We start from the raw sequence: 20,691 nt of genomic DNA, 5'->3' as shown, positions 1-20,691 counted from the left end.
TTTATCCACTACACCACCTAGCCACCCCTTCAGGTCCTTTCTTTACTGTGATTTTCAGTATTCTGTGATGTCATCCACTCTCAGGGTTTCAACACCTCTGATGTTAGTAATTCTAAAACCTCCATCTCCTTAACCTTTCATCAGACCTCTAGTTCTTCTTACCTACAACCATCATCAGGATAAGAACATGAGGACATTCCTGCTTAGAAAATTCAAACTCAATATATTCATAAATTCAGTGGAATTGAGATGTGACCCTGATAAGTTTCTTAACTTCTCTGGTCTGGAGTCAGAGTATTTGGATTCTAATCCCATCTCTGACACTACCTATGTGACCTTGGTCAAAGTCACTTATACACTCTAGGCCTCAGTTTCCTCCTTTATGAAATGATGAAATTAGACTAGGACCCCCCCCCCCAGGTCCCTACTAGTTCTAGATCATAATCCTATAAAACTTAACAACTTCACTAAATCAAATTATTTTCATTCCTTCTGTACTTCTGCCAATGACTGCCATTCTGTAGGGTCATCTAAGACTGAAATCTCATATGCGGTATATACCCAGACCCAAACCTACTCTCCTTAATAAAGCTTATTGGATTCATGACTTTATTCCCCATTCAAACTACAATTGTTGAAATTCTAGTTCAACCATCTAGACTCTTTTTTTTTGTTTTTTTGTTTTTTTATTTAAATTTATTTTTATTAAAGATATTATTTGAGTTTTACATTTTCCCCCCAATCTTGCTTCCCTCCCCCTCCCCCCCCACAGAGAGCACTCTGTCAGTCTTTACTTTGTTTCCATGTTGTACCTTGATCCAAATTGGGTATGATGAGAGAGAAATCATATCCTTAAAGAGAAGTCTAAGAGGTAACAAGATCAGACAATAAGCTATCTGTTTTTTTTTTTTCCTAAATTAAAGGGAATAGTCCTTGCACTTTGTTCGAACTCCACAGCTCCTTATCTGGATGCAAATGGCACTCTCCTTTGCAGACAGCCCAAAATTGTTCCCGATTGTTGCCCTGATGGAATGAGCAAGTCCTTCAAGGCTGAACATCACTCCCATGTTGCTGTTAGGGTGTACAGTGTTTTTCTGGTTCTGCTCATCTCACTCAGCATCAACCATCTATTCTCTATTCTCAACTCAGTAGCTACTCCAGGCTATACATCACTTGCAAGATTCTATCCTCAGATGATTTCTAATAGCCAACTGGATATTAGTATTTGGATGTCCCATTACCATCTCAAACACAGGTTCAAAACTAAGCTCATTTTTCATCCCTAACATTAATTGTCATGCCTGGTTTTGTAGATCATACCTTCATCTTCAAGTGTCAACTCCCTTTCATTCTTCATACATCAAAACAATTGCCATCTCCTTTCAATTATACTTTTCAAATATCTCAAAATTTTTCCTCTTCTATCTTGTTATATTGCTATGCCTTTAGTTTAGCCCTCAGTACTTCTCATCTGATTATTGTATTAGTCTTCTAATATAATAGCTGGTTATCTCCCATTCACCACTTGTGCCCCCCCCTTTCAATCCATCCTCCATACAACTGAACAGAAAAATCTTTTTAATGCACAGTTCAGATCACATTACTGTCCTGCTTGAAAATTTTCATGAATTCTATGGCTTGAGGATGTAACAATCCAGTTCAGATCCTATTGCCATCCACTTGAAAAATTTTAAGACTTCTATGGTTCAAAGGATAAATAATTTTTCAGATAAAAGTAGGGGCAGTTGAGGATCACAATGGTGAAGAACTCTAGATTTATGGAATAGATTTGAATTTAAATTCACCTTCCTATAATTACAACTGTGTCACTGACACTAGGCAAATCACTTAACCTCAGCCCCAATTTCTTCATCTGTAAAAAAGAGGATAACCTTAGAAGATGGTTATGAGGATGTAATTAAACAAATATAGTGTTTTGGTACTATATAAATGTTAGCTATTATTAAAACATAAGTTCCTTAGTTTGATAAAAGCCTCCATAAAACACCTCAACAATCCCTTTCAAGTCTTATTTTACACTGCTCTCCTTCATAGGTTCTGTGTACATCTTAGATTGACATATCAGGTGTTTATATGTTGTATTATCTTCTTTCATTTCCATATGTAACCCTTGGCTCAAAGTCCATTGGTAAACAATTTTCCTCTTTAGAAGATTGATTATTCAACAATCCTCAACTTTGGGAGAGGTAGAGCAGGTAAGAGCATGAGAGGAGAGATCCTGGTCTTCTAACTTTCAGCTTCCGTAGAGAAAACACTATTCCAGCATCTCTTCAGCAACAGATCCTTGCAGGTCGAGGCTCTGGGAAGAAACTAACATTTAGAGGAGACAGCATCTTAGTCATGTCCCTGCTCCAAATTACTACACACAGGATACAAATTTCTTATTGGTTAAGAACTAGGATGCTTTCTTTTTGTTGAACTGAGCTCTCCCTAGGAGAGTTGTACTGCCTGGTATATTCTCCTCTGCTGTTCTCCTTTGATTTCTATTTGCTATTGACTTGGATAAATAGGTTTGTTTGCTATTCATTATCTGTACTCTGTCATCTTGAAGCATTAGTAGAATATGAATATATAGTAAAGAATATACAGTAAAGTAAAATATGAATATACAGTGAATTTACATGGTAGAATATAAATGCACAATAAAAAGCAATGAATTTGAATCTAGAGGATACAGGTTCAAACATTAGCTCTTACTAAATACGCAACCTCAGGCAAATCAATTTTCCTTGCTAGGTCTCCGATAACTTATCTATAAAATGTTGGTTGGGGGAGATGGATGAGATGATCTCTAAGGTCTGTTCTGGATATAAATTCTACAATCCTGTAAACAGAATAAGCAATGTAACAAAAGACTAAAATAAGTATGTAAGCTATATGTAGTACAGTAAAGAGGAAGCTAAAGTAGAAAGTATGTCATGGAAATAAACCAGAAGGGAGAGACAACATGTCAATGGAAAGTGTACTAGACTCTAAGGCATAGGACTTGAATTAAAGGTTCTTAGATTCTTAGATTCCTCATCTTTAGATAAGTATCATAATACAAAAATGCTTTATAAATTTTCAAGCATTATTTTTTGTTTTGTTATTTATATATATAGTGTCTTGACCAGGAACTTCATAAATTGTTGTATTATATATAATTATGAGTTATAAATGTAGCAGAAGATGAGGTTAGACTATGAATTTTCATTTCAGTGTATATTTGTCTTGTTTAGTTATAGTCATTTGTTATGAAAGGATCCTGGGGATTTATAGGGGAAATGGGAGCAAGGCTAATGCTAATAGCAAAAAAAGGAAAGAAAAAGAACATCTATGAAACAGTTTTTTAAATACACAGAAAACAAAAGAAAGTTCAGAAGAGGGAAAGCAGGGCAATGTTGTAATAACAATGTTAAATTTTATATGTTTGTGTGTATATATAATAAACTGCTTAATGGTTTGATGATGTCATTCAATCAAATTTTTTGTTCTTTGAACAAGAAAATGCTCATATATGTCAAATCTATAATAATAAAAATAAACAAGTTATAAAAAAGAAAATATGGCAAAGGAATACGGAATCAGAAAAGATACAAATTTGTAGACTACACCAAAGCCTCAGCCTATGTATTATAAGAATTTTCTACAAGAAGAGAATTAGGAAGCACAGGACATAGAGAATACCACATAACTATCACCAAAAAAGGATGGATTATTTTTTAATGGTAAACAATTTGTTGATATGAGTGAGTCATTCATGAATCAATTATGTACAGTCTGATCACCAGCCTCTTAAAGAACAGATAAAAATTAATCTCTTTACAGCAACAAATATTCAAGTAGATAAAAAAGAAATATAAAAAACAATGAACAAAAAATTAAAAAGACAAAAAATACTGTACTTATTCTGTAAATTTCTGTCATTTACCAACTGTTGACCCCAAATCAAAAGATATGTTAACTTGAAAGCAATCAAATTATTCCTTTATTTCCAAGACCCATTTTGAACTTGTTTTTTGTATATTTTTGTATATTTATTATATTTGTATATTATATATATATGCATATATATTTATATATATAGTTACCATTATCATTGTTTTTTCATTAGCCTCAAAAAAAAACCTGTTCTGGGAGGTTAGTATTTCTTGTTACCAGTTAACTCTAGTTTGAAAATGCTACCTTCCCTGACCTCCTTTACACTTCTCTTTTATGGACTCTTCTGTGCCTAAATCTTTCCTGCACCATGGTAGAGTTCTTGTACTTCCTGACCTGTGACATCAGAAATACGAAGCCAGTTAAAGACCTTCCTCTAAAAAAAAACGCTAGTCATTTTCTGCAACTTTGGTGTGCCCTTCTTGATACATGGAACAGTGACAGCTCCTGATGTTCAAACCCATTGAACCTGGGATGAGTGGCAAGAGTTTGGAAGAAAGATGTGTTAAGTCTAGAAAACACACTCTCAAAGGACAATCTTGTACTCTTGACACCTTGCCAGGGTTAATATATTGCTCTGGCAATAGGAAATAGCAGGCTACCAATGTATAATTGTGGTCAATAGGGCACAATTTGTATTTTGGTGTGGTGTCCAATATCCTGTAAGCCATGTCTATGAAAATCAGGGACACAAAGGAAGGTAAATGACTTTCTGGTCCAGGGATTTATTGGAACCAATCTCTGGGAAGACTTACTTTATAAGAATACACTGCTTTTGGACTAGTTCTAGCATAGATTTGAAGATGATCAGACATTGTCATAGTTCTTTATTTTATTTTTGTACAAGTGATTTTTTTTTATACATTACTAAAATATTCTTGTTTAAGAGTAAACATAATACCCCCTCCCCCAAAAAAAGATATAGACCTTCATGAGAAATAAAGTAAAAGAAAAAGGAAAAAATGTTTTGACCATAAATGATGCAGATTAGTGATCAGGTGGCATTTTTTCCATGATCTGCTGGGCAGATTCTGGGAAACCAAAATCTTTGGGTTCTGAAAGGGAATGTGGTTGTAAAATTCTGTGAGAGGGGTCTTTGAATAATATGCACTTTAGTAAAAGTCATGTGCATGTGATCATTCACTTGATGTAATGGTCTTCTTTGATTACAAAGGATAATTATCATCGATCATCCTTCACAGTAACCTGGGCCTCAGGTCTTCCCCCCTCAAAGGAGTCAGGATACCCTGAACTCAGGACCCCCTGAACTCAGGACCCCCTCAAGTGATAGGTTTCCCTCTAGCAGGGTTCAGATAATTCCTTCCCAGAAAAGGCTTGGGGGAGTAAGACATGTTATTGGAAGGCATCTACATGGCTTTCTAATAGCAAGGGAAAGGTGGTAACGTATAACTATGATGAAGTTGTACTTACTTGGAACAGCTGACTCGGTAATATTGAGTTTTGGGATGCATATGAAGGAGAGTGCTTGCTTAGCCCTGTGGTAGCCTCCACAGATTCAGTATCATTCCTCTGATGTGTATCTCAAGGAGGAAGGGGTTTTGGTGGATGAGCCAAGGAAAATGCAGAGGGTTATGGTCTTGGCAAATTTGGTATCAGTTTAGACCCTGGAACAGGTTTCATGCAAAAGACTTATATCTTAGCCACTTTATTATGTGACCCTAATATATAAGTGAATTTCTGACTTTGCTTGAAGTGTCACCAGTGTCATGATCCAAATGCCCCTAGTGCTGTTCTAGCTTGCCATCAACATATAACCTGAGGAGACCCACTGAGAAATACAAAGATGTGGCATCACCACTTCATGGACCAGATCATCAACATCTGAGACTTGGCCCTTCCAAAGGGAGAATAAAAAGCCTAGAACTTCTGGCTCTTTTCTCCTCTGCACTTTTCCTTTTTCTTTAAGTGGAAATTCTACTTCCCCATTTCACCAGATGGATTGGGTGGAATTGGACAAGGTGAAGCAGATAGGAGAGACTATAATTTTTTTCTTTTTCCCCTTATCATTACCTATGAAATCAAGGGCAGCAAGGTGGCAAAATGGATAGGTTGCTGGCCAAGGAGTAAGAAAGACTCATTTTCTTGAGTTCAAATCTGGTTTCTGTGTAACCTTGGGCAAGTCAGTTAACTCTGCTTGCCTCAATTTCCTCCTTTGTAGAAGGAATGGCAAACTACTTTGCCAAGGAAAGCCCAAATAGGGTCAAAGAGTCAGACATGACTGAACAATAATAGCAGTGATTGCTGATGCTAGGAGAATTGTTCAAATACAGCCCTAAAATTATTTAAGTAGTGAAAATCTTCTAGATAATTCTTGTCATCATGGGACCACTCTATGGTGTTGATTTTCATTACTACCTATCCTTTCTTAGTCTCTCTGATGACCTCCAATCTCATATTTCCAACTGTTTTTCAGACATCTTAAACTGAATGTCTAAAAGACATCTTAAACTTAACATCATGTCCAAAACTAACATCATTACCATCCCTGATAAACCTGCTAAACCTTACCTCTTTCCTAGCTTTTCTATTATTGTAGAGGGCAAGACCATCTTCCCTGTTCCTTAGACTTGCAACCCAGGAGTTATCCTAAACTCCCCACTATCATATCTAAGCTGTAGCCCAGACCCATAAGTTTCACCTTGGGTCATCTCTTCAGTGTCAGGATTCCTATGCCTAGACCACCCTTCTCTTTTTACTATTAGGAGACTCCCTGTTTTTCAGAGTTAAGACTAGAAAGCAAGAAGTGCCCTGCAATTGGCATATCAACAGTACTTTGCTCGCACCCTCTGAATGAATTCAGCCACAGCAAAATCCCAGAATTATTTCATATGAGCCCCAAGTGGTCCCTGAGCTCAGACAAGTACCTATAGGACCCATGTTCTGTTCATGAAACCCTGCTATAAATCCAACTTATCTCACATTTGCTGTTACCCCACATTGCCAAGGCTACAACACACTGCAGAGACACTAGTGTATGTGTATTGAGATCTGCCCACTCTCATATTAGAGGAGTTTTTTGCTTATGGTCACCGTTAGCTCTTTGGTTTCCTTTTTTAACGTATTTATTAGAGGTTTTAACTATGGCTGTAACAACCTATGTCAGCTCATTGGTATTTTCAGAGTTAACAGTGGTTGTATAGCCTCTGTGACTTTTTGGTCATTTGTTTTCAGACTAGACACTAATACCCCCTTTCTCTCCTCTGGAAACCATCACAATAATCAAGTCCTGGATTATTGCAGTATCCTGCTGGTGGACCTGCCATCCCCAAGGCTTTGCTCATTCAAATCCATATTCCATTCAGTCACTAAAGTGATTATATCATCCCCTAATCATTAAACTCCAGTGGCTTCCTATTGTTTCCAAGAACAAATGCAAAATGCTGTGTTTGGTGTTCAAAGCATTTTATAAGCTAGCCCACTTCAATCTTTCCAGTCTTACATTTTACTCCCCAATATGCACCCCATGACACTGGCCTATTTGCTATCTGACAAATAAGACACTCATTTCTCTGCTCCAAGTATTTTCTCTGCCTGTCCTCCCTGCCTAGAACACTCTCTCTGCCTAGGTGACTACTGACCTCCCTGGCTTTCTTTATGTCCCATTTTTTTATTAGAAATGTTCCCAATCCCTCTTAATTCTAGTACCTTCCCTCACTTAACTATTTCCTATTTCTCCTACATATAACTTGTTTTTTATATATTTCTTTGTGTGTTGTTCCCCTATTAGATTGTGAACTCCTTGAAGGTAGAAAGTCTTTTGCCTCTTTTGGTAATCTCAGTTTGGATCCGTTTAGGTGTCACAGTGGATAGAACACTGCACTGGAGTCGGGAGGACCAGAATTTGAATCCAGCCTCAGACACTTGCCATTTACTAGTAGTGTGAACTTGGCCAAATAACTTAACCCTGAATGCCTCGCATCCATCTCTAGTTGTCTTGATTCATATCTGGTCACTGGACCCAGATGGGTCTGAAAGAGAAAGTGAGATTGGTAACTTGGCACAGCACCCCTCCCCCAATTCAAATCCAATTCATGTACTTATCATGGCAACACCTCCCCTGATGTCATGGTCTTCTTCAAGAATGAAGGACAAAAAACCATCAATCTCAGAGTTCAACACAATGATTGGGACTAAGTGGGCATTTAATGTTTATTGATGATTGATTAGATTTTATCTACCAGGGTTCCTCCTTCCCCCTACCCTTTAAATACAAATGGATTAGGTTAGGTTTTCCCTAAAAGGTATCAAAACCATTATTTTATTGACTTTGGGTATGGATCACGACCTCTCTTAACCAAGTTTCCTTGTGGCCCCTGGTCCTACTAATGTGCCTTACAGTTTAACTTTGTATGGTAAAGCTTTGATATCCCATAGAGGATTATAGGTTCTGACTTTAAAAAAAAAATGTTAACCAAGAGTTATACTTAGTTATAGAATATCATGTTATACATAGATTATAAAACAAAAAGAGGGCTTATCATTTCTTCTATTCCCAATCCTTCATTTTATAAGGAGGAAGATGAGTCCTGAAGAAGCGTCTTGTCTAAGCTCACAAGATAAGCCAGGATCCAAATAGAGAACTTCTGATTGAAAACTGAGTTTTTACTCCCATTGCCTCTCAGGGGTTCTGAAGTATTCAAAGAGTTTATTTTAAGACAAATGAGGCTTTGAGACAAAAAGAAGAATATGAAAGATATACAAAACTGAAGTAATCATTTGTTCAGGAAACCCAGACTCAAAAATGACACTGCAATTCTTCTGTCTCAACATATGGTGTCATCCTACTCCACAAAGTCAATAAAGGTTCTACATTTAGTGATAATTCCAAAAAAAAAAATCAGTATTGATAGAACTTTGACAGATACTGCAAATGGACAAAGATCTGGGCTCAAAAATGAAGGAAAGGAATGGGGTAGATTATACTGGGGAAATAGTATCAAATGGTTATGAAACATGATCTATCACAATAATTTCCTACTATTATGTGATTCTCTATTTCCTTTGGGAAGAGAGTATTTTTTTCCCTTGGAGTATAGAATATTTAATTTTCAAGCAACTGTTGTTGGAATAAAAGTAATAGCTGTCAGGAAAAAATTAATCCTTACAATTTGGAATCGAAAAGAACCTTAGAAATAACCTCATTAAATTTTCTCATTTTACAGATGTGGAACATGAGTCCAAAGAAGTTAAATGCCTTTGTGAAAGCTACACAGATGGTAAATAACAGTCAAGATTCCAAGCTATATCCTCTAATTTCATGTCATCTCATTGAAATGGGAGGAATTGAAAATTCCTTTTTTTTTCCATTTTGTTTTTGAACTCTTAGTCTATAGAATATAGTACTTTTCACCTGGTATCATAAAATTACAAAATTACAAAATTTGAGTTTTGGAAGTAACAAACTATACTAACCCAAGGGGGGAAACACACCAACATTCCTGCAACATTCCTGACAAGTCTGTTTAAATATCTCTAAGGAAGGGGAACTCACCACCCAATCTGTCAACTTTTAAATAACTTTAAACCTTAAAAAGGGCATCTAAGTGGGGGAGTAGATAAGAAGGTGGAGTCTGGAAGGTCTGAGTTCAAATTTAGCCTCAGACGCTTAGTAGCTACACAAGTTACTTAACTCTACCTCAGTTTCTTCATCTGTAAAAATGTATTGCAAACCACTCCAGAATTTTTGCCAAGAAACTATAAAATGGGGTGACAAAGACTAGGACAAGATTAAAAAAAATAATTCTTAGAAAATTTTTCTTTCCATCAATCCTAATTTGCCTAATAATCTCCTTGGGCTTTTCATCTGTACATAGCTTTACAAATATCTTGTTTGATTCCCCTGAGTGGAATATTCCCTCTCAAGATTTAATGGCCCTAGTGAAGTCCTCTCAGGGTTAAAAAAATCATTAAAACAAAGACCCACTATTACTCTTAAGACCATTTTTAGAAGAAAGAGGGAGAGAGAACTTGCATTCCAAGCCAGGCACCCTCCCGATTTTATGGGGGGGGGGGGGGCAGTGGACTATTTCCTGAGAAAACTTGTATTTTTAGTCACCTATTTGATGATAAAAACTATCAACTGGGAGAACAGTAGACTTTTTCCCTCATGAGAAAACCCTTTGCATTCCAACAAAGCTCCTAGGACTCCTCTTGTTTGATAAGTAGACTGTTCCTAGACAAATTACATTAAGATAGTTAAGATTGGGTGGCTAGGTGGTGCAGTGGTTTAGAGCACTGGCCCTGGAGTCAGGAGGACCCGAGTTGAAATCTGACCCAGACACTTAATATTGTTACCTAGCTGTGTGGCCTTGGGGCAAGTCACTTAACCCCATTGCCTTGCAAAAACCTTTTAAAAAAAAAGGTAGTTATAATCCTGAAGGTTATTCTCACCATCTGGATGGTTATGTAATATTGTATGAAAACCTGTCATTCTTTGTTGCTGGGGTAGATTTTCACAAGTAGAATGTACCTCTGAAGACTAACCAATGAGTCAACAGGGAGAAGGAGGGGATAGAGTTAGGCCATATAAGAATCTTGCTTGACTGTCAATTTGGGGCAGCAGCTTGATCGCTACCTTTGTGAGACTTCCAGTGTGCCCTTCTCAGGAGAAAAGCCAAAGCAAACTTTTTTTTTTTTTTTGTTTTGCTCAATTAAGTCTCTATAATTTTTTAAATTTATTTTTATTAAAGATATTCTTAGAGTTTTACAATTTTTCCCCCTCTTACTCCCCCCCCCCAACGGAAAGCAGTCTGTCAGTCTTTACTTTGTTTCCATGTTGTACCTTGATCCAAATTGGGTGTGATGAGAGAGAAATCATATCCTTAAAGAAGAGACAAGAAGTCTAAGAGGTAGCAAGATCAGGTAATAAGATATCTGTTTTTTTTCCCCTAAATTAAAACGAATAGTCCTTGAACTTTGTTCAAACTCCACAGCTCCTTATCTGGATACAGATGGCACTCTCCTTTACAGACCAAAATTGTTGCTGATTGTTGCACTGATGGAATGAGTGAGTCCTTCAAGGTTGAACATCACCCCCATGTTGCTGTTAGGGTGTACAGTGTTTTTTCTGGTTCTGCTCATCTCACTCATCATCAGTTCATGCAAATCCCTCCAGGCTTCCCTGAAATCCCATCCCTCCAGGTTTCTAATAGAACAATAGTTTTCCATTGTACATATACCACAGTTTGCTAAGCCATTCCCTAATTGAAGGACATTTACTTGATTTCCAATTCTTTGCCACCCACCACAAACAGGCTGCTATAAATATTTTTGTACAAGTAATGTTTTTTTACCCTTTTTCATCATCTCTTCAGGATATAGACCCAGTAGTGGTATTGCTGGGTCAAAGGGTATGCACATTTTTGTTGTCCTTTGGGCATAGTTCCAAATAGTTCTCTAGAAGGGTTGGATGAGTTCACAGCTCCACCAACAGTGTAATAGTGTCCCAGATTTCCCACAACCCTTCCAACAATGATCATTTTCCTTCCTGGTCATACTGGCCAATCTGAGAGGTGTGAGGTGGTACCTCAGAGAAGCTTTAATTTGCATTTCTCTAATAATTAATGATTTAGAGCATTTTTTCATATGGCTATGGATTGCTTTGATCTCCTCATCTGTAAATTGCCTTTCCATGTCCTTTGACCATTTGTCAATTGGGGAATGGCTTTTTGTTTTAAAAATATGACTCAGTTCTCTGTATATTTTAGAAATGAGTCCTTTGTCAGAATCATTAGTTGTAAAGATTGTTTCCCAATTTACTACATTTCTTTTGATCTTGGTTACATTGTTTTTATCTGTGCAAAAGCTTTTTAATTTAATGTAATCGAAATCATCTAATTGATTTTTGGTGATGTTCTCCAACTCTTCCTTAGTCATAAACTGCTCCCCTTTCCATAGATCTGACAGGTAAACTAGTCCTTGATTTTCTAATTTGCTTATAGTATTGTTTTTTTTATGTCTAAATCCTGTAACCATTTGGATCTTATCTTGGTTAAAGGGTGTGAGTTGTTGGTCTAATCTAAGTTTCTTCCGTACTAACTTCCAATTATCCCAGCAGTTTTTATCAAAGAGGGAGTTTTTATCCCAATGGCTGGACTTGGGTTTATCAAACAGCAGATTACTATAATCGTCTCCTGCTTTTACACCTAGTCTATTCCACTGGTCCACCACTCTATTTCTTAGCCAATACCAGTTTTGATGTAAGTCTATATTTTTCTAAGTGCATTTTTATCCCCCACACCCCAACAAACCTGGGCAGTCCGTGCCGCTAATTATTCCCATTTTACAGCTGAGAAAACAGAAGCAGACAGGTTAAGTGATTTGCCTAGTTTCTGGGGCAGCATTTGAACCCCGACCTTCGAGAGCACTCTATGCAGCTGACGTGCAAGGGACACGGAGAGCCCATGAAGAGCCAGGAAAGGTGTGACAGCTCCCATCAACTCACCCTAGGTTTTCTCTTAAGTCAAAATGCAACAATTTATTGTTATGCTAATTCCTCTCAGTTTCTATTTTTTTTTTTAGGTTTTTGCTAGGCAAACGGGGTTAAGTGGCTTGCCCAAGGCCACACAGCTAGGTAATTAAGTGTCTGAGGTCAGATTTGAACCCAGGTACTCCTGACTCCAGGGCCCATGCTCTATCCACTGCACCACCTAGCTGCCCCGTCCCCTGTTATCTTAGTGCCTACATCATTTACCCCTGTGGAAGGTTTTAAAAAAAAAAAAACCCAACTACCTAGCTCGGCAGGTGACAGCCGCAACAAGCCTTTCCGGCCCCGCCCCTCACACTTCCTCTTCCGCCTAGTCCAGGGAGCAAGGTACGCCGGGAGCTTGGTCTCGGTCCCGCTAGGGCCTGGTAGGCGGGACTTCCGGAGCTCCTGCTTCCCCCTCCCCCTCGCTTCCGTTGAGGCCCGGAAGATCAGTCCGCTTAGTGCGTTCTCGGAGGTAAGATGTCATTGTATTCCTCCCAAATAAGGAGGTCACGAAATGAGGCCTGGCCGAAGCGACGGAGGGAATCCGGGGGGGGGGGGGGGGGGGGGGGGGGCGGGGTGGAGCCGGCCTGCATTTAGTAAACGACCCCTGTTTTCCCAGGGACCCAGCGAGCCCCCTCCACGCGCGCCCCGGCGATGTCCACTCTGGCGGCCGCCAGCTGTGACTCCGACTCCTCGGAAAAGGTCGCGGAGAAGAAACCGCTGAAACCTTGCTGCGCATGCCCGGAGACGAAAAAAGCCCGGGATGCCTGGTAAGCCTCCCCCCGGCCGCTTCCCAAGCTGACTTGGTTTTTTTAGGTTTTTTTTTTTTTAGGTTTTTGCAAGGCAATGGGGTTTAGTGGCTTGCCCAAGGCCACACAGCGAGGTAATTATTAAGTGTCTGAGCTCGGATTTGAACCCGGGTCCTCCTGACTCCAGGGCCGGTGCTTTATCCACTGCGCCACCTAGCTGCTCCTGGAGCAGAGTTAGTCATCTCTAGTGTGCCTTGTGCCTATGTATCCTTTTGCACGTCATGACTTTTCCAATACATAAAAAGGGTAGGATTTCACAGGAAAGCAGTTATATTAAAAGTAATTAAAAAAATAGAAAAATAGCAACAACAAAATTTATTTTAAAGGTCAGACACCCCTCTCTCCTTGAAATTGAGAACTTCCAGTCTAGACCAGCTTCCAGGGAGCAGTAGGAGGTCCCGACTTCCCTGCAGTCATACACTTTTTCCAGGCTGTGTGGTTGCAGTAGGTCCAAAGTGTGCCAGTCGTGCCCTTGCTCTATCTTGTAACCTTGAAGGCTTCATGTCTTCATCTTTAAAATGAAGAGAGTTTATTAAAAAAAAACTTTTAAGCTCTGAGATTGCCATTCTTTGAGCCTGCTTTGTATTTGGTACCTTCTTTTTATATGTACTCTGAATTTAGGGAGAGGAGGAACTGGACACGTGATCTCTCAGAGACAGGGTCTTGGAGACAAAATATTGCCTTAAAAATCCACATATTAACAATCTTATGTTTTGATGTATTTAATTTTTCATATGTATATGAGTATGTATATATTAAGAGAAGTTATTAAATTTTTATTTTTATCATTTTATTGTTTTTACAAGGCAAAAGGGTTAAGTGGCTTGCCCAAGGTCACACAGCTAGGTAATTATTATTAATCATAGTTTATTAAAAAAAATATATTTTCAAATTCCAAGTTCTCTCCCTCCTTTCCAGTCCCTCCTCTACTGAGAAAGCAAGCAATGTTATCATAAAATTATAAATAAAATATCATAAAATTATCTTGTTATCAGTGTTAAATTTTGTAAACCGTATTTCCATGTTTGCCATGTTGTCAGTCACAGCTGTCCACTGCGGTCCCTGGGAAAACGGGTTATTTATTAACCCCTGGCCAGGTTCCCCCATTCCTTCACTTCTGCCATCCCTCAGGATTCCCTCAATTGCTGTAGCTAGGGCCTGGGAAAAGAAAGGGAAAAAAATTATACTTTAATTTGCATTCAGATTTCATCTGTTCTCTCTTGGGAGTTGGATGGCATTTTCATCAAGATTCCTTTGGAGTTTGTCTTGCATCATGATATTGATCAAGGTAGCCAAGTTGTTCAGTGTTCATCATTGCAAAATTTTTTAATATAAAAATCCTAACAAGAATAATTCTCAAGCAGAAAAATCTTTAAAGATGATCTAGGGGCAGCTAGGTGACGCAGTGGACAGAGCACTGGCCCTGGAGTCAGTAATACCTGAGTTCAAATCCAGCCTCAGACACTTAATAATTACCTAGCTGTGTGGCCTTGGGTAAGCCACTTAACCCCATTTGCCTTGCAAAAAAAACAAACCAAAAAAAGAGATGTAAACATATCCATTCTACTACTCTTCTAACAAATCGTTGTCCATATTTTATTTGAGAACTTCAAGGATGAGGAAATCAGTACCCTCTAAGGCCAGTTCATTTTTAACTTCTCTTTCAGGGATCTAGCCCAATTAAAGGGGTAGGAAAAATGTCATTTTTGGCAGATAGTAAGCTATCAGGCTAGACAATTGAGGACTCCCAATGATAATTAGTATGATTATAATATTAGCTCATATTTATAAAGTAGTACCTTCATAATTTTATAAGGAAGTTACCACAGCAAAAACCTAAACCACCTTCTGTCTTTAAGAGCATAAATAGGAAGAAAAAACATGAGAAGAGATAAGAAAAGATAACCCCCACTAAATTCCTTTTCAGAGCTTGGAGGCCCATGGTTGGGATATATTGCCTGTATTTTCAGACTTGTTTTGGTGTTTTTGAGGCAAAGGGGTTAAATGACTTGCCTAAGATCACATTTCAGGTGTTTTGGGGGGATATACAGGTTGTTGTAAAGGCTTAGCCACTTCAGAGCAGGTAGGTGGCAAGTGAATTAGAAAGTGCCCATTTCACAGAAAGTCAGTTATTATTACTATTATTATTTTGTTCCCATTTTCTCCTTTCTCTTGGGTTTTTTAAGTTTTTGCAAGGCAAATGGGGTTAAATGGCTTACCCAAGGCCACACAGCTAGGTAATTATTAAGTGTTAGAGGCTGGATTTGAATTCAGGTACTCCTGACTCCAGGGCCAGTGCTCTACTCACTACACCACCTAGCCACCCCTTGTTTTTTTGTTTTTTTTTTTTAACATTTGTCTAATGCCTGAGACTCTTGTAACATGTATATTCTGTACATTCTGACAAGTTCAGAACCATATATGATTGCATGTTGCATGTGTATGTAACACTACCACGTCAATTAAAATTATTTTTATTCTTCTATGTGCTACCACCCCACCCCCAACTACTAGGCTGAACATGGTACATTTTGAATACACGAATTAAATATACTTTAAAGTTCATTTGTATCTCAACATTCTTGGATTCCTTTACATGGTTAAAAATGGCCATGTTGTTGGGTAGATACTTAGGAATGCATGTATTTTTTTTTGCCCTGTATTCTGAAATCGATCTGTTAGGGTTATTTTTATGCCTTCTGACTTGCCTATTGATACTGGTCTGTTAGGGTTATCTTGATGTCTTCTGATTTGCCTATTTACAGAACTTCCAGTGTATGGGCCATTTGAATCGAGGATATTGTTTAATTTTTTTCTATTCCTTATTCCATTTCCCATTCTTCACTTTGGGAACAGGAGTTCTCTTTTTTTCTTTTGCTCCTACCAAAGTATGATGTGAAAAAAACTTAAGAAAATTTTTGCACTCACCAAAAATATTTGAGAAATAAACACAAATAGCCTTATGAAAAACTCTGTGGGTCATTAGGGTAGTGTTTTATGTGGATTTGCTATTTTACAATAGAATTTTATTTAGATAATGGCATTGCTAGAAAACCAAGTCCAAGATCTAAAGAAATCTCTGAATTGTAAGTAATTTCTAATAACAAGTGAAAAAGTGCTTTCTGAGCACAGTTGAGAGAGGAGTGCCTTTGCTAATATAGGTGGATTTTATTTATGCCATTAAGAGAAGTTTAAGCTAGAAAGCTCAATTAAGAGGAGCCAAGTAATAATTTGTTTGATGGCAGGTCCAAAACTTGGTTTTTGCCCTGGCTACCATATAATTTACATTCAATAAAATTTTAAAAACTCTTAGAGACTTGTTATCCAGTTCATGCACATGTGCTATTCAGAATTTAAGCATGTTGTAGGTGAACTTTTTTTTTTTTTATCTCTGGCATCAAACTAACTTTGGTTATAAAAGACTTTTTGTAACAGCATTTTTATAGCTTGATCACCACTCTGTAAAAATACATTGCCTCCCTTCCTGGTGTGAATGTCCATATTTTTTAGCTGAGGAGCTTAGTCCCTTTGCTGAATAAGGACTAAACTGTGTTTTACAGCATCATTGAGAAAGGAGAAGAACACTGTGGACATCTAATTGAAGCTCACAAGGAGTGTATGAGAGCCCTGGGATTCAAAATATGAATGAAAGAAGAAATAGAGTATGGATGGTGAGTGATAGGTGCAAAGGGAATGTGGATACTGCTTTGACTTAGTTTAAACTGTTTTACAATTTAAACAAAGACTTTTAAAAATATCAGCATTTTACCTCTTAGGTTGTACCTTATCTGGAATGCAAGCTTTGAAAGAAATTAATGTAACTTTTTAATTAGCAAAACTTTTTTTTTAACTAAGGAAGTCTTTGTTTTAAAAACTTAGCTAATTGCCAACCAGAATTTTTTTTATTAACAAATATTGTGAAATGTAAGATTTACTTTCAAATTAGAAAGTACAATTTCTCTACCTTGAAAGGGTTGGGAGGTGGGGTTAAGGGTAGTAAAATAAGATTGATTAATTTTATTGTAGCTTAAGAATTCATTTAGACAAGATAGTAATGGTTAATTATAGCAGCTAAAAGCACAAGGTTGGGTTGGGGGTGGGGTTGTTATTCTGACTCATGGAAATCGGTAGGTTGTGAGAAGTAGAGTTGTAGTATGTCCAGAATGTTAACCTGGCTAATCATCAGATTCTAACTCAAAGGAAACAAAAGGGAAAAGCTTTATTTTAAAACTTCCTCTTTTGAATGCTGTTGAGCTCATAAAGATCTTTGGGCTAGATGGCCCATAAGTGCATTTATTGGGTACAAAATGGAATTGGTACAAAAAGTTTCCACAACCTACAGGTTCTCTTATATTTTAGATTTGTTCCTCTTAAAACTGAAACCTGGCACTTTAGTAGAATATTTTGAATCAGATGTTTAGAATTGGAAGGAGTCTTTGCAGTCAAACATCTTAGACCCAGAGATATGAAGTCAGACTGACTGAATGATGATAAAGCCACATATCTCGATACCCTTTTAAAAAAAAAAAAGTCCCTGTTTCTTATATCCCAAGGGGTTGTAGGATTGTTCTTGCCCCCCTGGGCTGGAAAGAGGAAGAGTAAGGAAATGGAATCTGAGCAGTGAGCTGATTAAGTATATCTAAGCCTTAGACTAGAGTCTTCCATTAACTTTTGACCTTAGGGTAAATTGCTTCCTCTCATCAGATATATTTTCTTCTCTATAAAAGGAAGAGGATTATTTTTTAGTTCTAGGTTTAAAATTTACCATATGATAGATACAATCAGAATTTTTAACTACTTAAAATCATAGTAAATCCTTTTAAATAGCAACTTCCCCCATAATTCTATAGGTAATCTCAGATTTTTGAGGGAAATGGGGCTATATTTGTGGACTTGAAGTCCTATTATCTTTAGCCTTGAGGATCTGAATTTTTTTTGCTAACTAAATGTGTGTGTGTGTGTATAGGCTTTCTGTAATAAACACTAACACTCTTTATGAAAAATATTTATAAAGCACTATTGCCACAAAGGGTGAGTAAATGTGAACTAGGTCACAGCATTGTTAAGTGATTACACTTAGAACTCTATACTACTAAGAGTAAATCTCACTAGCAAGGTTAGAACCTTAATATATTTTTCTTCTGGAGATTATTGAAATAGCTTAAAATGAAGTTTGATCACATTTAGGCTTGATATCTATATTGATAAAATCTATAAATGATGATTGATGGTATGTAATATCCTTGGAGTAAAGGAGGGGGAGGTGGCATAAATTTTGGAGCAAAATAGAGGGAATCAGTTTTATTTTTACACTGAAAAATTACATGTATAATTTTTCTACATAGTTGTTATATTCAGTATTTTAGGGAAGAATATCACTAGCATAAGTATTTTTTTCAAAGAATCCCTAATTGTGTGAAATAACAGGGTTTTATGTTATAATGTTTGGAAATCACTGAGGCCCATTTAGTATGGTTAATACAATTTTTTTTTAATATGGCTGGAGTTTCATTATATAAAGTAATTATGATCTCTATTTTAGGAAAAATATGGAAGATGATAAATTCAGTCATTTTCATTGTGTCAGTGGACACCGTTATGATTCCAAAGAAGTAGACCCAGTTTTAAAAAACCATAGAATTTTCGAGCTAGAAGGGGCCATTGGGTAGTCCAATCCCTGTATTTTGCAGTTTAATAAACTAAGGTTGAGAAAAGTGCAGTGGTAGATAGGACAGTCCATAGCTATTAACCCTGTTAATCTTAGAGTTATAGAGTTTTGATTGGAGAAGAGGAGTGGTGAGGGCACCTATTAAATTGAACCAAACATTAAGATTAGTGGAATGTGCTGATATGCAGAAAATAAAGAATTGTCGATTTAAAAAAAGATAGCCATCATCTCTGTTTTATGTGCATCTTAAAAGTATTTTTTGGACCCTGCTATGGATAGAACACTGTTAGGTACAGTTGGGGACCACAAAGATGTCCAGCAGCTTAATGTGTCCACAAATGAATAATGAAAGAATGTACATACCAAATAATATTATCTGTGGCTCATTTTATAATTTCTTTTTTTGCAAAGCAATAGGGTTAAGTGCCTTGCCCAAAGCCACACAGCTAAGTAATTTAATATTAAGTGTCTGAGGCTGGATTTGAACTCAGGTACTCCTGGCTCCAGGGACGGTGCTCTATCCACTGCACCTCCTAGCTGCCCCTATAATGATTTCTTAATGAATTTTTGGAAAAGAAAAATAAGAAAACCACGAACATCTCTCCTAAGAGAAACTGAGAAAGAGTGTGGTTTAATTTTTGAGTTCTCTTGACTTCCAAAACCTTTCTACTTTTTTTTCCATTCCACAGATTATGGAAAAGAAATTTTAGTTATGTGCACAGAATACTATATATCCCTGTTGGATAGATGGACATTTGCTTGAAACTTGAGGAGCCTGATTTATTATGTTATCTTTTTAGTTGTACTTAGATGCCCAAACTGATTCAGTGTGGTAGGAGAGGAAGCTTGCTGTTTTTACTGCTCTCATGTGTCCCAGTGTTCCTTTTTGTTCTTTCAGAGTGGACTTAGCAATTGTAATCCTTAGTTTACTCTAAGTACTAATTAAAAAACTTTCCACAGGAAGTCCGTGACGTGCTGAATTGACCTTGCAACTTTCAGCTTTACCTATCTTTGCCAAACAGACATGCACAAACAAAATGCTCTACAGGCCTCTCTGTTCTCCATAGCTTTAGAATAACAAAATACCATTTGCTTTTATTGGAAGATGTTTTTTTAGAAAACAAACATCTGAGTTCAAAGACTTCCACAGATTATTTGATTTAAGCATATTTTAAGTTTTGAAAACTATTTTAGTGTGTTTTTAAGTTAAGTGAAACTGGAACTATTAAAAATTTTATCTTTAAGAAAATTTCATGGACATTAAGAGAACTGTAGCTATTTCTCAGAAAACATTCCAAGTGTTGTTTTTTAATTGATGTCAGAGTAAACAGCATACATGTTTTGAAGTCCAATTCTCTAAAATAGTTTTTCCCCCCCCCAGGTTGTCCGATGTTGGAAGAATAGTTCCTAAGGAATGAATAATATTATAATATTTGGGGGCTTCTTTGAAGAATAAAATTCTTACGTGTATGAATATTTATAATTTCTTTAAAAAATAAAAAATATCTATATATACACATCTGGTAAAATATTTCTTTATTTGGTACATAATACGTCTTTTTTCTTCTAAAGAGTATTCATGCCACATGCTGCTTTTGGGGGGGGGGTGGAGGAGACATCTGGAAGTTTTTGGTAAGAGACTGTTCTTTTCAGAGGAAGTTCTAAAACTTCCCCTTGAGAGTAGGCCCTTCCACCAATTCAAATTCAATTTATGGCTGTTATCACTTCCCTGAAGGGCCTCCTTTGGATTGTTACTGGTTTTATTAACTCTACCAACAGTCCTCAGT

At 37.1% G+C, this 20,691-nt stretch overlaps 1 protein-coding gene across 1 annotated transcript; it reads left to right on the top strand.

The window, feature by feature from the left end:
- The first annotated feature begins 12,799 nt into the window (after positions 1 to 12,799).
- On the top strand, positions 12,800 to 20,421 carry COX17 (cytochrome c oxidase copper chaperone COX17). The gene is made up of 4 exons (XM_074214586.1): positions 12,800 to 12,899; positions 13,047 to 13,197; positions 16,797 to 16,907; positions 20,286 to 20,421. Exons 2-3 carry the CDS (start codon positions 13,082 to 13,084, stop codon positions 16,879 to 16,881), a joined length of 201 nt encoding a protein of 66 aa, XP_074070687.1. The 5' UTR covers positions 12,800 to 12,899; positions 13,047 to 13,081; the 3' UTR covers positions 16,882 to 16,907; positions 20,286 to 20,421.
- The last annotated feature ends 270 nt before the right edge of the window (positions 20,422 to 20,691 follow it).

Source organism: Macrotis lagotis, chromosome 1, assembly GCF_037893015.1.
Source record: "Macrotis lagotis isolate mMagLag1 chromosome 1, bilby.v1.9.chrom.fasta, whole genome shotgun sequence".
NCBI classification, from domain to species: Eukaryota; Metazoa; Chordata; class Mammalia; order Peramelemorphia; family Peramelidae; genus Macrotis; species Macrotis lagotis.
Note: the sequence above shows the minus strand (reverse complement) of the source record. Positions and strands in the feature narration are given on the sequence as shown.